Genomic DNA, 19,305 nt, shown 5'->3' with positions numbered 1-19,305 from the left:
TCTTCTGAACAAAACGGTGTAAGAATGACCGCTCTAGCCCCTACGGTTAGGAAATTATGGTCATTTGTTTGAGGGGAGTCATCACTATGAGAAATAGACTGTGCAATAATCCTGTGTCTCTCTGTGCTGCGTGCACCTGTTTTGGCGGGAAAAAGTACACAGCCTCTCTGATTGGTGGATTCAAATTCAGCAGCTCCCAGGCTGCTTGACTGAGCTAGAAACTTGCTTCTCTCTCCGTGTGTGTGTGTGTGTGTGTGTGTGTGTGTGTGAGTGTGTGAGTGAGTGAGTGTGTGTGTGTGTGAGACAGAGAGAGAGAGAGAGAGAGAGAGAGAGAGCCTTTTTATGGGATGATCTCATTGTAAGATTCAAATTCAATATATTTAGACTGGTTGACTGATTTGGATCTTGTGTGTGTGTCTCTCTGTGCATGTGTGTTTCCATATGTGTCCATATTTGTGATTGTGTGGCTGTTATATATATTTTTTGCCGATTTTTTTCATTCAACAAGTATATTTGAGGGACCCTTAGGATGTTCCGCATTTTTTCAGCTGTCCATTTTGCTTTTCCAATTTTTCTGTTTAAGTTATTACTATTGCGCTAAATCATAGCATTTCTGCTGTTTTATAAGATTTGTGCTAAATATAGTATTTCTGATTAATTATAGTGTTTCTACCAAATCATAGTATAGTATTTTTGGCTTTTATAGGATTTTTATAGGATATTTATATTGCTTAATATAGTATTTCTGCTTATTATAGGATTTGTGCTTAATGTAGTATTTCTGCTAAATGTAGTATTTATGCTTAATCATAGTATTTCTATATATTTCTGCCAGGTCCCCAGGCAGCCAATCCTCTGTGAGGACTAAGGCATTCAAATTTACATATCAGGGCCTGCACGGCTTCCCAGCCAATCATATATGTGGGCTGAGGCATTCAAATTTGCATATTGGGGCCTTCGTGGCTTCTAAGCCAACAAGTCATCGATATCATATATCTCTAAAAATTCATATTTTAATGATAAATTTTCAACACTTGACGATTCCCCCATCTCTTCTGAACAAAACGTTGTAAGAATGACCGTTCTGGCCAATACAGTTAGGAAATTATGGTCATTTGTTTGAGGGGAATCCTCACTATGAGAAATAGACTACAAAAATCCTGTCTCTGTGCTGCGTGTGTGCACCTGTTTTGGCGGGAAAAAGTACACAGCCTCTGTGGATTCAAATTTAGCAGCTCCCAGGCTGCTTGACTGAAAACATGCTTCTCTCTCCCTTTGTGTGTGTGTGTGTGTGTGCATGAGAGAGAGAGAGAGAGAGAGAGACCCTCTTTAGGGCAGCATCTCATTGTTGGAAAAAAAATAGAATATATTCAGACTGGTTGACTGGCATAGACCCTCCGTGTGTCTCTCTCTCTGTGCATTTGTGTATACATATTTGAGTTTGTGTGTATCTGTTGGCTGTTCCTTCTTGTTTTTTAAATTTATTTTCTGCTAAGTTATTCCATTTTAGCAAAGTTCCTTTGCTTCTGCAAAGTTTTTACAATTTCTGCAACTTTTCAGCTTTTTCAGCTAGTTTTTGCAGACAGCTTCAGCTTTAAAGCATCCACACTGCATTTTCGCAGGAAATGCAAATTTTTCTAGTTGATTCTTGATATCCTCCTGTTGACATCTGAATCTCAATGAGATTAACTGAGCACAAAGATTCAGTTGATTTATATATTTTTTATTGAACTTTCATCTCCTTTTAAAAACACGTATTGCAGACATTTCTATTAATGTGAACATTAATCAGGATTAGTTTTCTTAAACATTCCTGATTATTAAGGAGTATATTTGCAGTGCTGCAGCTATTTGAAGTTCGTATACTCTGACAATGAACAGCTATGGGTAGAAGGTGGGGGAGGGCAGCTGAAATGAGCTAGGCCACCATCTGGCCTTATAATTATATGCTGGGAATAGAAAAGAGCAGATATTGTCGCACACAACACTGCTAATAATCTCCACTTGAACAGTAGACTGTTGAATCTAAGCTAATATGTCATGTCTGATATCATAATGTAAATATACAGTCAAGATTCTGCAAAATGACTGATGGATGTGTATTTGACTCAATGATATGTAAAGCAGTTTATAATGTTTGTGTAATGTGTTTAATCAATCAGTCAATCAATTACTGATATTACTGATCTCAGCCCATTATGTGTATAGAGCACGCTTCTCCACAGAATCAATTTCTTCTATTCCAGCGTCTCCACCACCACGAATGAGACCAAAGAGCTGTCAAAGGACGTCAGGGATGAGAGTGTAGAGTTGCACACGGCTGGAATGGACTATAAGAACATCAGCAGGAAGCGTGGTGACATGGTGACCATTGCTAGTGTGATTATTCGGAAACAGAAAATATAAAATGACCATCAATCACCTTCTGTCTTAAGGTGGGTCATTCCAAAACTACAAGGGAGATGCTTGTTTATTATATGAAGGGAAGTTAGACCACAGTCACCAAGACGACCACATAATGGAGTGAAATCATGGTGCACCCATAGGGTCCAATCACTCAAGAAGGTGCATCTTTAGTTTGCCAGTGAACATCTAAATGATTTAGAAAAGGCGTGGGAGAAAGTGTTTGGAGGAAGAGGGATGATGTTCTTTGGATCGCACTCATCATTTCTCTTCCTCCAAACACAGTAAAGTACAGACATGTAGATTAAAGACATGTAGATGAGAACCTCCTTCAGAAATGTTATAATGAGCTGTGAATGGGTCAGCATGGCAGTGATCCAACACATACAAAGGCAGTAAAGGAGTGTCTAAACAAGAAACATGTTAAGCTCATGGAGTGGTCAAGCCAGTCTCCACACAGCCCTGTAGAAAATCTGTGGAGGGAGCTTAAGTTTCAAACAGCAGCCAAGATACCTAAAGGATTTCTGTAAAGGGGAGTTGGCCAGAATTCCTCCTCAGATGTGTTCAAACCTCAAGACCAACTACAGGAAACGTCTTACCGCTATGCATACCAACAAGGATTTCTCCACCAAGAACTAAGTCATGTTTTGCTTAGATATTAAATACTTATTCCACTCAGTGACATCCAAATAATAGTGTAACTTTTATGTAACGTGTTTTTTTGTTTCTGCATTTTTGGTTGATATTCTGCCTCTCTCCGTTACAAAGAAACTACCATAAAAATCAGAGGCTGTTCATTTCTTTTTACTGGAGCAAACTTACAAATTCAGCAGGTGATTAAATCATTTTTCTGCCATTGTAATATACCACAGTACAACAAAGAACATCATGTTCTATTTGAGAAACCACACTGAGATTTCTCATATCCAAGCTGCTGTGATTGTAGGGGATAAAATGTATTTTGAAGGCGACCCAACTCCGCGGACTTGTGGGAAATATAGTTTCAGCTCCAAAAACATGACATATGCAAATCAGCTTTGTGTTGGACCAAGTTACTTCAATTACCATAGGCCTTTGCTTTACTGCGCCTGCGCTGTAGATGTTTTCCCCGTGCATGTGTGTAGGCGAATCACGTGTGGAGAAGCGGTTGGTTGTCATGTCTCTGCCGTAGCAGAGTTCCGTGCTTGGTTTAATTATCTGCTTCCAGCTTTTGCTATACTTTCTATTTCTTTTCCCCCCTCATACCTTTTTTTAAATCGAAGAATGAGCGAAAACGATGACATCGAAGTCGACAGCGATGTATGTCTTTTTGTTTCTTCTAGAAGTAGCTAGCCAGTTTGTTAGCTACACAGTAACTCACATTCCTCTCAAAATATGCTATTTGATTGTGCTAGCTAGTTAGCGGGGGTTTCTCTGGGCTAGCACTAGGTTTTGAAGCCTGTATGGAGATAGCTGTTAGGGGGGGCGTTTGAGCTCTTAATTGCTGGCTTTCAAATGAAAGTCGCACACGGAACTGGTGAATAAGTTGGGTAGCCTCGCTACGACATTTGTCGTTTATTTGGGGCAGCTCAGCAAAATAAAGAGGGCTGTTTTATGCTCTTATAACTTAAATCACTCGTTCTGGTGGACCGTATTCCTGCTGTCACGTGATCAATAAAACTTGAAATAAAACGCTGTGTTAAAACTGCAAATATGGAAAAAAAAAACATAAATAAAACCAATCATAAACAGCAGTTAAGCTCTTCCAGGACACAAGGTCAGCTCTTCTGAGAGGTGAACTGACGGCTTGCTTGGACATAATGTTCCTTTCAGAAATATAACACGGTTCTGTCGGCTACACCACGCATGCTTTTACTATTTATTTAGTTTAGATGCTAAATGCAGCCCTTGTTTATTCGTTGCATAAAAGGGTAATCCCTTCACGTCTACCTAGATATAGTTAGCATACTTGACAGCTAGCTGGTTGAAATGTCGTGGTTGGTTGTATCTTTAGCTCTGACGTGTGATTTAAGTCAGGCTATGATGCACACACATTTAATACAGCAAACCGAGGCTCAATGAGAATACAGTACTCGATGTTCTCCTATCGTACAACTGAATTCATGTCATGTTATTGTGTTTTCTGGATTATAAGCCCGGCGATTTATTCAGTATTTCTCTGCAAGCCCTTGTTACCTGTTAAATTGTGGTTTCTTGCTAAAAATCCAGCGCTGTAGTTGCATTACAACTAACCACTCTGCCAATGTATCAGTACGCCCACTGTGCGTGCAGGTTTGAATTCCTCGTGTTGCAATAAGCAGTTGCATTTTCCCACCCCAAAGTGCGATGTGGTGTTTTAATTGAGCATGAATCTGAGAACATGACCTAAATATGGCCACATATTTCTCAGAACTATGGATTCCAACTCTAGTGTAGATCCTATTAGAGCCACCTATACATTTACTGTAAGGCTTCATAAGCTCTCATTGTGCCGTGCATCTAACGCTACTGAGCCATTAAGTTTAGAAATGCTTCCTAAAAACAGTTTTCAGCAAAGGCTCAAATTTCACATCCATATTTCAAGTGATGAGCTTTAACTTTGTGAGGCAGATTGTTTGTATTTGTCTTTTGTTTATGTTTGTTTTGATGTATATGTTTGTCTTTTGCATTTTGTGTAGTTTTACATGATGTGTTCACGAGATATTAGCAGTTTTAGTCAAATCTGCCATGTTTGAATCTACATTTTTACGTTGATATCCATTGACATGTAGTGTTGCTCTTACATAAACAAAGAAAATGAAAGTAAAATGTTCCTTCTAATCTCTGCCAGTACCTAAATTAAAAATGATCCGTTTTATACTAACTTTAATATCTGGCCTAGCAACATGTTGTAATGAGTGAGATATAGATAGATAATAATAGATTGGATTTATATAGCGCTTTTCGAGACCCTCAAAGCGCTTTACAATGCCACTATTCATTCACTCTCACATTCACACACTGGTGGAGGCAGCTACAGTTGTAGCCACAGCTGCCCTGGGACAGACTGACAGAAGCGAGGCTGCCATATCGCGCCATCGGCCCCTCTGGCCAACACCAGTAGGTGGTAGGTGAAGTGTCTTGCCCAAGGACACAACGATCAGAACAGAGTGAGCTGGGGATCAAATCGGTAACTTTGCGGTTACAAGATGAGCTTCCCAACCCCTGAACCACGGCCGCCCAGATAGATAGATCGATACACACTCTATTGATCTCACAAGACAAAGTCCAGCGACAGGATACAGAATAGAAATAGTACAGTTAGTGAGTTAATAGTTAAAGTAAAACCCTCACTTAGTGAGAGACATCTTTTATCAAATATATACAACAGTGAGAAAAAAACCCCTAAAAAATAAGAATGAGGTTAATTTAAAGAAGAGCAAAAAGCTACAATAATACCATACCAATATTTGAATTTACCTGATCTACATCCCGTCTGTCCAGTTCTGGGTTGTGGATGGGGGAGCTGGAGCCTATTCTAGCTGCCATAGGGCAAGAGGTGGGGTACAGACTGGCAGTCTTTTGCAGCGCCAACACAGACAGCCAGACAACCATTCGCGCTCACATTCACAGAGAAATGGGGAGAACACGCACAGGTCCTGGGTGCAAATCTAGCCGCAGCCTTTCCATATAGAGTTTGCATGTTCTCCCCATCTCTTCATTTGGAAAATTTTCACACATATTTGTAATCACTACATTTAAAAGCTAGTTATTAACCACAAACGGATCTTACATGACTCTTAGTGACTCACGAAACAAGGAACACCTTGTTTTAAGACAAAAAATTGGATTTTTTATCTATCATCCAGTCCGTGTTAAGAAAAAAAGGCAAAGGAAGAGTTGAGACTGAGTTAATGTTGAATTTTAGTTACGACTAAGATTTGCTGGTGCAACCCTGAAAGCAAACATATCGTGTCCTTGTAAATACTTCCAGCACAGGTTCCTGCTTGTGTGCATATATTGATATTAACCCAGATAACCGTCTAAACTCTTACTGCAGTTTAAATCACTTCTGTATGGCCTGGTAAATGGCTTGTATTTATATAGCGCTTTACTAGTCCCTAAGGACCCCAAAGCGCTTTACATATCCAGTCATCCACCCATTCACGCACACATTCACACACTGGTGATGGCAGCTACATTGTAGCCACAGCCACCCTGGGGCGCACTGACAGAGGCGAGGCTGCCCACCACCAGTAGGCAACGGGTGAAGTGTCTGTATGTTAAAGAAGCGGACGTATGTAGTTTTTTTGTAAATGACCTAAACTTTCTCTCTCCCCTTTGCAGGCAGACAAGCGAGCACATCACAATGCGCTGGAGCGTAAACGCAGGGACCACATTAAAGACAGCTTTCACAGTTTACGAGACTCTGTGCCTGCACTACAAGGGGAGAAGGTGAGGAAACTATCTATATATTGCCATAGACCATTCATATTGTGCCCCAGAATCCAGATCTATGCTCGTCATCTCTCCGTCATGCCTAGAGGAAGGAGGAAATTGTTATTTGTAGAAACAGATGCCTCGCCAAATATTAACGACGTGTCTGATAATGATTCACAAGATCATTCATCTCGTTGGTGGATTTTAACAAGCTTGTAGACACTGCTGTCAAAGCAAGCAGCTCTGTAAACTCTGGCAGCTTTGCCAAATAAATGCTGGATGAAGAGTGATGTTTCTGCTTATGCTGTCCATTTCATATTTAATACTATTCAAGTTCAAAAGGCAGTTAACGTACAGTTGTTGTGTCAACATGGAGATGAGATCATTTTCTCCTCTGTTAAGCCTGATTTGTAGTACTGTGTTGAATCCCAGCTGCTTTATCTTCGTTTGCTTTTAACTTGTACCTGCGCTGGTCTGCCATCACAAGTGAAACTGAAGCTGATAATGCTCAACCTGGAGTTAATAGATATGCAGTGCTATGCAAATCTAAAAGCCACCCCTCATTTCTTTACATTTTGCTAGGAAAATGGGAAATTCTGTCGAAACACGTGCAAACATACATGAAAGTACAGTATGTAAGTTAAAAACAGAGTCTGTACAGTTTTAATGAGCTTGAAAATCACTATGTGGTATGACGGCTTTTATTCTTCAGCACAGCCTGAACTCTCTTAGGCAGCTTTCTTATAGTAGTCTTCAGGAATAGTTCATTGAAAGCTCTTCTCTGGATGTTGGCTTTCTTTTGTTACATTTGCTGTCACGATGATCCAACACTGCTTCAATAATGTTGAGGTCCAGCCTGTGGGGAGGCCAATCCACGACCGAGAGTGTTGTAATTGCGTTGTTTTCTATCCTGACTGAAATGCAGGTCCAAATAATGACAGAGCCTTTACGGATTGCTGCAGCCACTCACTCTTTTACCTCAGATTAATACTGAAGATGATTTAGACCAGAAATTTCTAATTTGAATTGATCACTGCCCACTGCCACTGATTTTCAGTCTGGTTAGTAATCTGTATACTGTGTTAACACTGCATATTTCTAACAAACACAGTCGCTGTTGCTCAAGTTTGCATTGCTGCAAAGTTGTGGCATCAACATTTGTGGTCAGCCTGCGCTGTTGGTTTAATACGGTACTACAAAACAAGCGTTGACCCATCTGCCCGAGGTCGCTGACTCCTGGAATAGTTCTTGTTAACTTCTTATTTGAATCCAGATTAAATTGCAACACACTCTGAACTGTGTATAACAGATTCATGCACTTTATTGGCTGCTTTTTCACACGGGCCTCACAGAATTCTGTTAAACAGGCTTCCCGAGCACAGATTCTAGACAAAGCCACGGAGTACATCCAGTACATGAGACGAAAAAACCACACCCACCAGCAAGATATTGACGATCTAAAGAAGCAGAATGCACTGCTGGAGCAGCAGGGTAAGCGGTGCTCTTGTTAAATAAGTATCGCACATTTTTGTCACGTGGATTCAATCTCAGATGCCGTAAACAACGTTTGTTTCTATCTTTGTGTACGACTTGCAGTTCGTGCACTTGAGAAGGCCAAGGGGAACACTCAGCTCCAGACCAACTACTCTTCCGATAGCAGCTTGTACACAAACCGCAAAGGGAGCGCCGTGTCCGCTTTTGATGGTGGGTCCGACTCCAGCTCTGAATCAGAATCAGACGAGACACCAAACAGGAAGAAGCTGCGCCTGGAGCTAAGCTAGATTTGGGTGGACCCCGGCTCCTTAGACAGACTCTTTTTACCCACCAGCCCCAGCTCCTCTTGCCTGTCCGCACTGAGCCCTGCCTTCTTGCGCTAGCCCAGGAGACGAGGTGGAGATCGTGTGTGAGAGAGGTGCTATTATGTATAAAACGCTTCTACCTTCTTTTATCCTTCTGGCAAGCATCCTGTCACTCCTTTCGTGGCCCAGCAACAAAGTTAAAAATCCCCAAATTGAGGCAGCTCTGCAGATTTGAAGGACTTTATGCCTTTCAGACCTCATAATAACCATTCATATATGTGGAGATGACAAGACTTGAGTAAAGCTACAAAAATAACCTTTCCCTATTGGTTGTTTTGGTCAACCTCTCCAATCCGGTGGAGGTGTGAGACTTTTGACAAACGGTAAGGGTAGGAATACCTTACCTTTTAATAATAATAATATTAATATTTTTCCAGAAAAGAATGTGAAGTTGCTTTTGGAAAAACAAACCCTGTCTGTTATGCAAAATGCAGCCCTCCTTATTCTGTGTAGTTGGCTAAAAGTTTTGTCTTTTGAAATGTTGTGTAATCAAAGAAATCCCTCTATTTATAGTCATGCACCAAGAAGAATTTCTTACCCTTATATCTATATACCTATATAATCTGATGTCTGAACTCCCATTATGTTTGGCTTGATATTTCAAAGTTTCAGCTATTTATTTTCCTCTATTTTTAATATTTTTAAATAAATTGTGGTTAAAAAATCCCCTCATTGATATTGAATGTTGCACAATGCAGTTAAAGGCATTGTCCTTTATTTTTGTCGATGGAAGTTCCTTTTCAGTGTGTGGTATATAACACTGTATACTCTTAAATGGTGTCGTTTCTGCAAAGAAAAGCCTTCCCTTTGATTTGCCTGTGCTGGGAATGTTTCTCTTTTTTTTTGCAGAGATAAATTAGTGTGTACCTTATAAGATTTGTTTGTTCCATTCCATGGAAATTACAGGTATGTTGTACATACTGCCAACGGTTGTCTTGCAAGATAAGGCATACCTTTATTATGAAACTATAAATAAACTATTTTATCCATTTTGGATGAATTTGTGAGTCCTGTGTTTTTAATGTAAAAAAAAATAGCCTGATTTTTGCACATTAGGCATCCCCAACAGCATCCTTTTTTTGGTGTTAAATGCAGGTTTAGTTAAAGAGCCAGTTAATTCAATAATCTGGCAGGTTTAATAGGATTTGAGAATCAGAATTTGCTGATGGAATTAAGGTAAATGATAAGAAGGATTTGTTGAAACTTTGGTAGAAATAAACCTTTAAATGTTCCTAGATCACAAGGACTGGATTGGCTACACACGGAGATATATGTGTTTGTCTTTTCACTCATATTTAGAGATAAAGTAGAAAATATGAGCATCGAGGAACATATAAACTTTTATTTGCGACATAAAATGACATCAATCATTGTTTAAATATTGAATTTAGACTTGGGCCAGTGTGATGTGTCCTGACGCTCCCTCTACAGGAAACAACGTTCAAAGACGCAGGTTGTGTGCTGCTTTCCAGTGCCGTAGGAAATTGCAGGCGTAACCAAGAACGACATGTAGGATGGTGAAGTACTACTGAAATATTTGAAGGTGATAGTAAAGCACACGACGAACCACAAAAATGTTAGAAAAACGTTCCAAGACATCTGACTTTGTAAAGTGCATCAAGTGGCGCTCTTTGAGTTCAGCGTGAAAGTTTCCGAGGGGCCTTGAACGCATCACCCAAGCAGAGGACAAGCAGCCAGTTTCAAGCGCCGCATCAGACAGGCATGTTTTTTCATCATCGCTTAGTTTTGGGTCATGGCTAAACAGTACGACTTCTTGTTCCGGCTGCTCATGCTCGGAGACTCGGGGGTTGGGAAGACTTGCATGTTGCGCCGGTTCACGGAAAGTGACTTTGACACTACACACATTTCCACCATCGGTAAGCCATCCAACAGGTTTTCAGTGAAGCTTTCTCCAAAACTCATATCAGTTTTTTCCCCCACAGGTTGAACCAGTTAAACACCGGGAAATTCTTTTCCCTGGATGAATGTAGATGCAGGGTTTTAACATTCAGAGCATTTTATTTTAGCTTTCCCATTTGTTCAGAAAGTGGGCCTACTTATAGGATTAAAGGGCCTCAAGTTCAAACAGCCTCACATGGGAAAGTTTGCCTAGAAGGCTTTCTGTTGCCCACGCTAAAGCACAATGAAAGTATAAGATGGAATGTTTTTGCTTAATTAAAGGTTAGACACGTAGAAGAGGTCTGATAAATTACGTCTCTGTCACGAGCGTACTGGAAATGGGAAGGGAGACGACTATTTCTTCTGCTCTCAAATTATTTGATATGCTATCTTATATCTTTCCCCCCTTGATTGGAACTTGCGGATTGATGAGGCCATTAGTGCTTCATATCAGTACTGCCACTTTTCCTGATTGTGTCACAATGGTAGGCCCTGTTTACCTGTTAGACTGTGGAGCATAATCAGGGTCAAGTCACACCAGAAAATGCAGAGTGGAAAGGCTTTACATGGGATTTGGATATTTGGAATAGTGTCTGATGATGAAATCATTGCTAAAAGAAAATCACCAGCCGTGCCTTTAGATCTGCATCAGGCAGTGAAAGAAGCGCTGGAACAAAAGGATACCGATATGCAGGATGAATGGACAGCTTTGCATATATTACATAAACGCAGATTCTTACATGATAAAAGTGAACAATTGCAAAAAGAGGAAAGCCATCCTTAGGGCGAGACAGAAACGGGCTACAGGAGGAGCTCATTCACAGACACTGAAAACAGTGAGATTGGGATTTGATTGTTATGTAAAGTAGGTGCATTTTCAGATTCAGTAGCACCTCTTCGTTTCACTCAAACTGGGCTAGGAAGCTGCATCGCCAACAAAAATGTATTTATGGTCAATGATCATATGAAATGCCTGACAGAAAACTTTTTTATGAGCACAATGTTGGGATTGGATTACACAGAGTTTATTGATTCCACAAAGTGTGGTGGCAGCGTAACGGAAAGAAAAAAACAAAAACTGTTCAGGGTTTAATGTTAAATGTAACAGAGCCAAATATGGAAGGAAACAGAGAACAGATTCCAAGTTGTCCAATTGATCAGAATCACACGTTTCCTTTTTTTCCTGCTCTACTTCTTTCCTATTCTAACTTCAATCATGCCACTAGTGTTAAAAAATATTATAAATATCCATCACAGGAGCCAAATGAAAGGATCTCTTCAGTCTTTTCATTAATCTTTTCTTGCAAGATATATCGACAGTAGTATAGTCGTCATAGTTGTAGTGTCATGGCTTATTGGCACATTGGACTATAACAGAAACTATTGAATTTGCTCATTTCGGTCATGCTTTAGTTGTCGGGCCAATAACCTCATGCGACTCCAGAATACTTTGGTATACAGAGGAGTTCATGGCCGACTTAATGACTGCAAGGTGCCCAGGTAAAACAAGCCCAAATCATCACCCCTCCACCACCGTGCATGACAGATGGTAAGAGGGGTTCGTGCTGATATGCTGTGTTTGTTTTTTGCCAAATGTAGTGCTGTGCATCATGGCCAAACATCTCCACCTTGGTCTGGTTTGTCCAAAAGACATTGGAGGTGTGATGGTTAGTACGATCTGGGTTCTTGCTGCCTCTTACAGCAAGAATGTCCTGTGTTCAAAGCTACTGGCTGGTTGGTCTCTCTGTTCCTGCAGGGGTTCCTTCCAGGTTCTTTGCCTCCCCCCCACAGTCCAAAAGTTTGGTGATTCCAAACTGGCCCTAGGACGGATGCTAATTTAGGCATGTAGGCGATCGTGGCTCAAGAGTTGGGAGTTCACCTTGTAATCAGAAGGTTGCCGGTTCGAGCCCCGGCTTGGACAGTCTCGGTCGTTGTGTCCTTGGGCAAGACACTTCACCCGTTGCCTACTGGTGGTGGTCAGAGGGCCCGGTGGCGTCAGTGTCCGGCAGCCTCGCCTTTGTCAGTGCGCCCCAGGGTGGCTGTGGCTACAATGTAGCTGCCATCACCTGTGTGTGGATGTGTGGATGACTGGATGTGTAAAGCACTTTGGGGTCTTAGGGACTAGTAAAGCGCTATATAAATACAGGTCATTTACCATTTAGGGTCTGAGATGTAGCTCTAGGGTTGTTGTTTTTTTTTTGTTTTGTTTTTTTGCCATTTTCTGCCACTGAACTTGGGTTAAACTTACTGTGATGTCTACTTCTGGGATATGCGACAGATCAGCAAACCTTTCATAACTTCTGGCTTTATAGATGTGATGACACTTGTTGATGATCAGTTAAGTACATCTGAGTACACTTCCTCACAGGACTGCAGAGAGTCTATAACATGACTGTACATAGTGTAGGATCAGAAATGTTTGTCTTTGAGTGGATTTTGGCTTTGCTAGCATGATGAAAACTAAATAAGAAGTAGATTAAAAGAACTAGTTGAATAGAAACCAGCAAAGTTACGTTGCAAACCTTTATTCTGTCTCCTAGCACAGAAATCCCTCAGTGTCGTTTACACCTGTTTAGATAACAGTATCTCCGAGGAATCCTCAATGAACCTCAGGGACATTTGTTGGCAGTTTGTGATTGTATTTTTGGAGGTTGCATCCCAGCTTACATCTGTATTTGCATTTTCTTTGTTTTGGTCAGGAATTGATTTTAAGATGAAAACACTGGAGGTAGATGGAACCAAGGTGCGAGTACAGATATGGTAAGTGACATTTTTCTTTCATTGCATTCACACTTGCTGCCATGGGTGATTCCCTTTTGCTGATATGTGTTTGGTCCTCCATGCAGGGACACAGCTGGTCAGGAGCGCTATCAGACCATCACCAAACAGTACTACAGGAGGGCGCAAGTATGAGCAGCCAAGAGTAAACTTAGATTTCTGTAACGCAGCTTTGATTCCTTAGTCCTCTTTCCACTTTTTATGCAGGGTGTCATCTTTGTCTACGACGTCACAGACAAGCTGTCCTTTAAGCACATAGCCAAGTGGGTCAGTGATGTGGATGAAGTAAGGCAATAAGCACTCTGTTCGCTGCCCTTCGCAGCTGTCCAGTATTTGTGTTCTGGCTGACTGAACTTTAGCTGCTTGCTAAACAATCAGTGGCTTAGAGTGACTGACAGGATGATGAAGTCCACTATCCCTGTGCTTGACTTCAGTTTTTGTTGTTTTCTTCTAGTATACTACCCAAAAAATGGAGACCATATTGGTAGGAAACAAATGTGATGATTCACTCAGGAGGGAAGTGTCAAAGAACCAAGGAACCAAGGTTTGATTGAGCCTTATTTTCCGCTGTGCTTTAATTAGTATATTATTGATTTTAATTTGGAGATTGTGTTTTAAGTACTCAACGTCATAATATACAGACTCCCATATTGTAAGTCAGTCTCCTGGTGGCCTCCAGTTTCTTCCATTAAACTTCCTTAAACTTGATGATGATTACTGTAATACCTGCGCTGGAAAGCTTTGTGTGTTTCATAAATGTCACTTAAGCTGCCAGATCAGCTCGAAACACAGTCTACACAAACAATCCACACACTGCATACAAATTCAACCTGTCTGTCGGGCAACTTGGCAGCTCGATTCGAGAAGTGTGCGCACAACTATCTCTGTGCTGGCAGGCTCTTAGTTGTTTCTATTGCTCAGACAGCCTCAGGCCTTTTTACCACAAAGACACAGTGAAGACTTGAAAACACTCCCAAATAAAATCCGGACGGTTGTACAGATCATGTGTGTGATGAGTAGTTGTTCATGTTGTAGAAACACCAATATGAACTCTTTCTGACCCTGTTAAATTAGACGATGAATTACAGCCAAATGTCATTCATCAGAATGAACGTTCCTCCGAGCTCTTCACACAGACCAGGACCATCTAGATACTAAATACTACAAAATATTCAGTTATACTAGACTCAGTCGCTGCTCTCATGTTGGGAATAATGTTGACTTTATTTTTGAGGTTTTAAAAAAACACTTTTGCATATTTGAGAAGAACTTTTATTGAGAAAATATGCAATATGGTTCTGGCATAACTTATTTCAGGGAGAAAAGGCTTTTAGAGGCACTACTATCAAAGTCCCAGCTTCCAAAAACTAATGGCTGATACCAGCATGTCTCTTAAAATAGAATACTGTTCAACTGGTTAGGCTGAGACAGACAAACGCTTCCTCCCACGTTTAAAACATTTAGTGAAATCTTTTTAAAAATCATATCGCTAAATAAGATAAACCTTTTATAAACCTCTTACTGCATGTTATAATATTAACACAGCACACAGCAAAGCCTGAAGGATACACCTACATCCATGCAAGTGCATAATATGTATAAATCTTCACACTGTTGACACCCTGTGCTGTTTAATCAGTATTATTGTGCCAGAGTATCGCCTTTGCATTTAATTGATTTTTTAAAATTATATTTATATAGTTTTGGAGAAAAAAGGTATAAAATAGTTTTATTATTTCTAAAAATATGCGCTTCAATTGTCTGTAGTTAGCAGGATCCTATGGGATGGAGTTCTTTGAAACCAGTGCCTCCAAGAATATCAACATCAGTGAGGTAGTGGATTTTCTTGGCAACATTTTTTTCTGGGTAATTCCCCGCCGCATTCTTTTGTTTTCTTTCTTCCTTCTTCCTCCAGTCATTCGAACGTCTGACAGAACTCGTGCTACAGGCTCACAAGAGGGACGTGGACAACCTGTTGGGATCTCTGGACAGCTATCTGGATAAGGCAGGTCTGGAGGAAGACAAAGAGAGCACAGTCCCTCACCTTCCTCAGAGGAGCTGCGCCTGTTAGAAACAAGATGGCCATCATGGTGCCACAGCTTATAGTTGAAGGCGCTCTGACTTGATTCGGTCCCCCTCTGCCCTCTTTGTGGATGCTGTGACTTGTTGGCCCAGGGGTTTAATGAATGGGTTTCACTTTTTGCAAGTTTTTTTTTTTTTATCACACTGTGTTAAATGCATTTAGAAGCAGTTACCAGCAGAGGGCCAATTTTGTTCCATGATCGCTGAATCTTAAAGCTGCTGAGGTTCCCGGAGAACACGGTTTTGTGTAATAAAACTATCCATACCCACAATTTCCTCCTTTAAAATACAGGTTTGCACCGAGCAGCTGCTTCGTCACTTGTTCTTCATATTTTGTTCATATATATTTTTTTAAAATTGAATAATTTGGTTGGTGCTGTAGATGAATTGTGGATTCAAATCAACAATCGTTTATTTGAGGAGGGCGGAGGAAGAGGATGGAGGCAATGACGAAGAAGCCGGAGGACAGAGCTGAATTATTTACACCTCGAAATTCAAACCCAGCAGGGGTGGAGTTATTTACATAATTTACTATCCTCCTTTGACGGAGACTCTGTCGTGCCATGTTCGAAGACCTTGAATGCTTGCTCATGCATTATCATCACGAATGTGTGCATTTGCGTTACAAATGTGATTGGCATTGTGTGCTAAAGGAGTGTTACCGCTCTTTGAAGTAATGTACTCAGGCTCTGCCAAGTTGCCACTTGTATGTAATTTTTTTTTAAATGATATGTGCAGGTTGTTACAAAAAAAATAACAAAACCACTGTACGGGTTAATAAATTAAAGTTTTCATATTAAAGCTAATGAGATGTGTCGGGACCTTGCTGAGTCATTACATTAGAATGCAAGGAGTGAAGTCCTGAAAGAGTTCAGACAGATTCATTCATTTTTAATCACCCTCCGTGAAAGACGGGGGATCATGTTAAATTTTTGATGACAGAGAAAACTGATACATGTTACAGAGATGCCGTAAAGTAGGAAGTACGTGCAAGTTTTATCCCTAAAACACTCTTTGAGAATATAATTACATTCACTTCAAGAAAGTCAGTTTACTTGATAAAACTTTAAAAATCCTGATAAGAAGACAATTAGTTACGTTAATCTATTTCGGACTTCTTCAGAGTATAGGATGGCAGATGGAGATCACTTTCCCGCAGGGCCATTTGATCCTTGTCAAAGGCAACTTTCTGCCCTAAATGAATCAGGTGACCAAGCGCTTGGATACAGGCAGCTCGAGATCCCCTCTGCCTCCACTGTGGCAGAACCAGAGGACGAGATGACGTTCATCGCGAAGACTTTCTACGACCTGAGGGCCACCACGCTGGAGGGAGACTCTGTGGACTTCAACGTCTTCAGAGGACGGGTGGTCCTCATAGAGAATGTGGCCTCGCTCTGAGGAACCACCACCCGGGACTTCAGCGAGCTCAACCAGCTGCAGAGCAAGTACCCCCATCGGCTGGTGGTCCTGGGTTTTCCTTGCAATCAGTTTGGCTATCAGGTGAGTTCAGCAGCAGAGTTTGAAGTCACTTAAAAACCTCTCAAATGTATTACTTAATGTACCAGTTCTGTGTTATTGTTGTTGTCACAGACATTTTCCTTTTCCCAATCCTACCTGGGTCTGGTTTGAGTTAAAGTCTGACTTGTATTATTGGCATTAGTGTATTTCCTCTTTCCTAAAGCAAGTTACAGGAATTGCATCATTTAATAGTGTGCAAACTGTATCTGGTACTGATGGTTTGATACTGAAGTAGGATTTTAATCATCTTCGCTATCATAGTGAAACCAATGAATGCTTGTGCTCTGCAGGAGAACTGCACCAATGGTGAAATCCTGAATTCACTGCAGCACGTGCGTCCAGGTGGAGGCTTCAAGCCCATCTTTACCATCTTCGAGAAGTGTGACGTCAATGGAACAAATACCCACCCAGTTTTTGCCTATCTGAAAGACAAACTCCCCTATCCCGATGACGACCCAAATTCTCTCATTCAGGACCCCAAATTTCTGGTTTGGAGCCCCATCAGCAGGACGGATATCTCCTGGAACTTTGAGAAATTCCTCATTGGGCCAGAGGGAGAACCCTTTAAGCGATACAGCAAAAAATTCCCCACCATTGACATAGAGCCTGACATTCAAAGACTGCTAAGATTAACTAAGACCTAAGAATAGCCTCCATCTCTTAATGACTTCTCATCCATAACTCTCAAAGCTGTCATGCTGTCCTCCACACCGTTGAGTCTTATTAAATGAGGGTGATGTTCTAAAACAGAATAAGGGAATATCATCGGAAGCCTTATAAGTGCTTAACAGTTGTGGATGAATGAACAGTGTAGTTAAAAGTTTACACATATGTACATTATGCATGAGGCAAATGATCACTTTGATGTTTTTTGTTTTTTTTTTTTTATCACATCCTTTTGTTTCTTGTTCTTTTCCTGTTCGTCCAGCAGATGGTGCTGCTGATTTAATCCTAAACTTCTCTCGTGAATTAACATTCATCACACACACATAATGTTTGCACTGGAATAAAACCTTCAAACCAAATTCGTCTCCCACTGAGGTGTGATTTTTAATTGGACCATATATAAACATAAAGATGCGCTCCACTGATGTAAGCACGACCAAAATAGAGCTGGAGTAGGCATAATAATGAAGCTTTAAATACAGTGGGGAGGATGTGGAATTATTTGAAACAGCCTTTCAAAAAATTCACAGCGCAATCTTCTAATTATGCTTCCTCTTGCCCGATGAATCCCTTTTTAAAATTATCTCAGAGCCTCCCACACTAATTTTCCAGACCTACATTTTTAAAGTAAAAACATGCTGAAACCATGCAGCTACATGAATGCTTTATCACTACAGTGACACCTTAAGACAAACCCAAAGTCATCCATGTAGGGTAAACAGTGACCTCGTTACCTGTGTTATGACCTGCCATGCAGCTTTAGCTTTTTATGCAAAGTCTGCACTGTTTGCAAGGCCTGCTTTGCAGGTTCGCGCAGGGCTTTGTGCACATATGCTGACATCTACGTCAGCACAACAGGCCACACGGCGACCTCATGGCAGGTGGGTACATTTAGAAACACTAAAGCAGGGCCGGCCCGTGGCATAGGCCGTATAGGCAAATGCTAAGGGCGCCGTCCATCTGGGGGCGCCACGCCAGTGCCACAAATGTTGAAAAAAAAAAAAGTTGGTACTATTATTTCTAAATACAAAAAATAATCCCACGTTAATTAAAATGCAAAGTAAAGCTTATTTAATAGAAATATTATTTGTTACAACATTACACTACACTGCTGATGTAGGGGGGCGCCACCTAAAATCTTGCCTAGGGCGCCAGATTGGTTAGGGCCGTTTCTGCACTAAAGTGATACTTTTCACGGGTTTTACTTCCACTTATAGTGGCTGTGGTTATTGTAGTAATACTTAGTCTCGTTGCATATTATATTTACATATCCATGCTGTCGTGATGCGCCAGGGCATTTGATTTCCCTCAGTGTGACTGCAAGGAAAAGCTTCACGCCCGTTGGGGAGAAGCAAGAGGAGCAGCGCAAGGGGCCTCTCCTTAAACCCTCTACACTGCTCCCATCTACTCACAGCTTGCAGAAAAATATCACCAAAGATCAGTTATTTTCAACAGGTGACTCACTCTCCCTCCATCCATCCATCAATTCGCTTCCGACTCTAAAAGTTCGTTTAAAGACAGCTTTAGTAAAAGCTCTGAACACACTAAGAAAAATATGGACTCCTATAGCTTTCCAATTCAATGAAATGCTTTTAAAATTGCACACTGACCCTGCAACAGTGGGCTGTAGGTCGCAATACACCGTTTGCAACGTGGATACGTCATAAACTCAAAAGGGCTTTTTGTTTAACCAATCAGATTT

General features: G+C 40.9%; 3 protein-coding genes across 5 annotated transcripts; all 3 read left to right on the top strand.

Moving 5' to 3' along the window:
• The first annotated feature begins 3,524 nt into the window (after positions 1 to 3,524).
• Positions 3,525 to 9,660, top strand: LOC146552721 (protein max-like). Of its 2 annotated transcripts, none has more exons than XM_085257583.1 (4): positions 3,525 to 3,702; positions 6,709 to 6,816; positions 8,169 to 8,292; positions 8,398 to 9,660. In XM_085257583.1, exons 1-4 carry the CDS (start codon positions 3,667 to 3,669, stop codon positions 8,580 to 8,582), a joined length of 453 nt encoding a protein of 150 aa, XP_085113709.1. In that variant the 5' UTR covers positions 3,525 to 3,666; the 3' UTR covers positions 8,583 to 9,660. The 2 variants fall into 2 exon arrangements, with proteins under 2 accessions (XP_085113709.1, XP_085113708.1); XM_085257582.1 differs by having other exon boundaries at positions 8,154 to 8,292.
• Positions 9,661 to 9,999: 339 nt separating this feature from the next.
• Positions 10,000 to 16,329, top strand: LOC146552720 (ras-related protein Rab-15-like). Of its 2 annotated transcripts, XM_085256896.1 has the most exons (7): positions 10,024 to 10,537; positions 13,259 to 13,319; positions 13,406 to 13,466; positions 13,545 to 13,622; positions 13,792 to 13,881; positions 15,105 to 15,170; positions 15,253 to 16,323. In XM_085256896.1, the coding sequence occupies exons 1-7, from the start codon at positions 10,414 to 10,416 to the stop codon at positions 15,406 to 15,408; spliced, it is 636 nt and encodes a 211-aa protein (XP_085113022.1). In that variant the 5' UTR covers positions 10,024 to 10,413; the 3' UTR covers positions 15,409 to 16,323. The 2 variants fall into 2 exon arrangements, with proteins under 2 accessions (XP_085113023.1, XP_085113022.1); XM_085256897.1 differs by lacking the exon at positions 15,105 to 15,170 and having other exon boundaries at positions 10,000 to 10,537; positions 15,253 to 16,329.
• Positions 16,330 to 16,472: 143 nt separating this feature from the next.
• On the top strand, positions 16,473 to 17,768 carry LOC146552719 (glutathione peroxidase 2-like). Its single transcript, XM_085256895.1, has 2 exons — positions 16,473 to 16,919; positions 17,228 to 17,768. Exons 1-2 carry the CDS (start codon positions 16,551 to 16,553, stop codon positions 17,579 to 17,581), a joined length of 723 nt encoding a protein of 240 aa, XP_085113021.1. The 5' UTR covers positions 16,473 to 16,550; the 3' UTR covers positions 17,582 to 17,768.
• The last annotated feature ends 1,537 nt before the right edge of the window (positions 17,769 to 19,305 follow it).

This window comes from Mchenga conophoros, linkage group LG19, assembly GCF_057382185.1.
Source record: "Mchenga conophoros isolate Kocher_MC1m ecotype Shallow Benthic linkage group LG19, M_conophoros_male_GT1.1, whole genome shotgun sequence".
NCBI classification, from domain to species: domain Eukaryota; kingdom Metazoa; phylum Chordata; class Actinopteri; order Cichliformes; family Cichlidae; genus Mchenga; species Mchenga conophoros.
Note: the sequence above shows the minus strand (reverse complement) of the source record. Positions and strands in the feature narration are given on the sequence as shown.

Bases quoted from the DNA above. Each gene is read 5' to 3' on its own strand.
- LOC146552721 (XM_085257582.1), top strand. From the start codon at position 3,667: ATGAGCGAAAACGATGACATCGAAGTCGACAGCGAT. The intron at 3,703-6,708 runs GTATGTCTTTTT...TCCCCTTTGCAG, and splicing joins ACATCGAAGTCGACAGCGAT to GCAGACAAGCGAGCACATCA. The intron at 6,817-8,153 runs GTGAGGAAACTA...CGGGCCTCACAG, and splicing joins CTGCACTACAAGGGGAGAAG to AATTCTGTTAAACAGGCTTC.
- LOC146552720 (XM_085256896.1), top strand. From the start codon at position 10,414: ATGGCTAAACAGTACGACTTCTTGTTCCGGCTGCTCATGCTCGGAGAC. The intron at 13,320-13,405 runs GTAAGTGACATT...TCCTCCATGCAG, and splicing joins AAGGTGCGAGTACAGATATG to GGACACAGCTGGTCAGGAGC. The intron at 13,623-13,791 runs GTAAGGCAATAA...GTTTTCTTCTAG, and splicing joins GGGTCAGTGATGTGGATGAA to TATACTACCCAAAAAATGGA.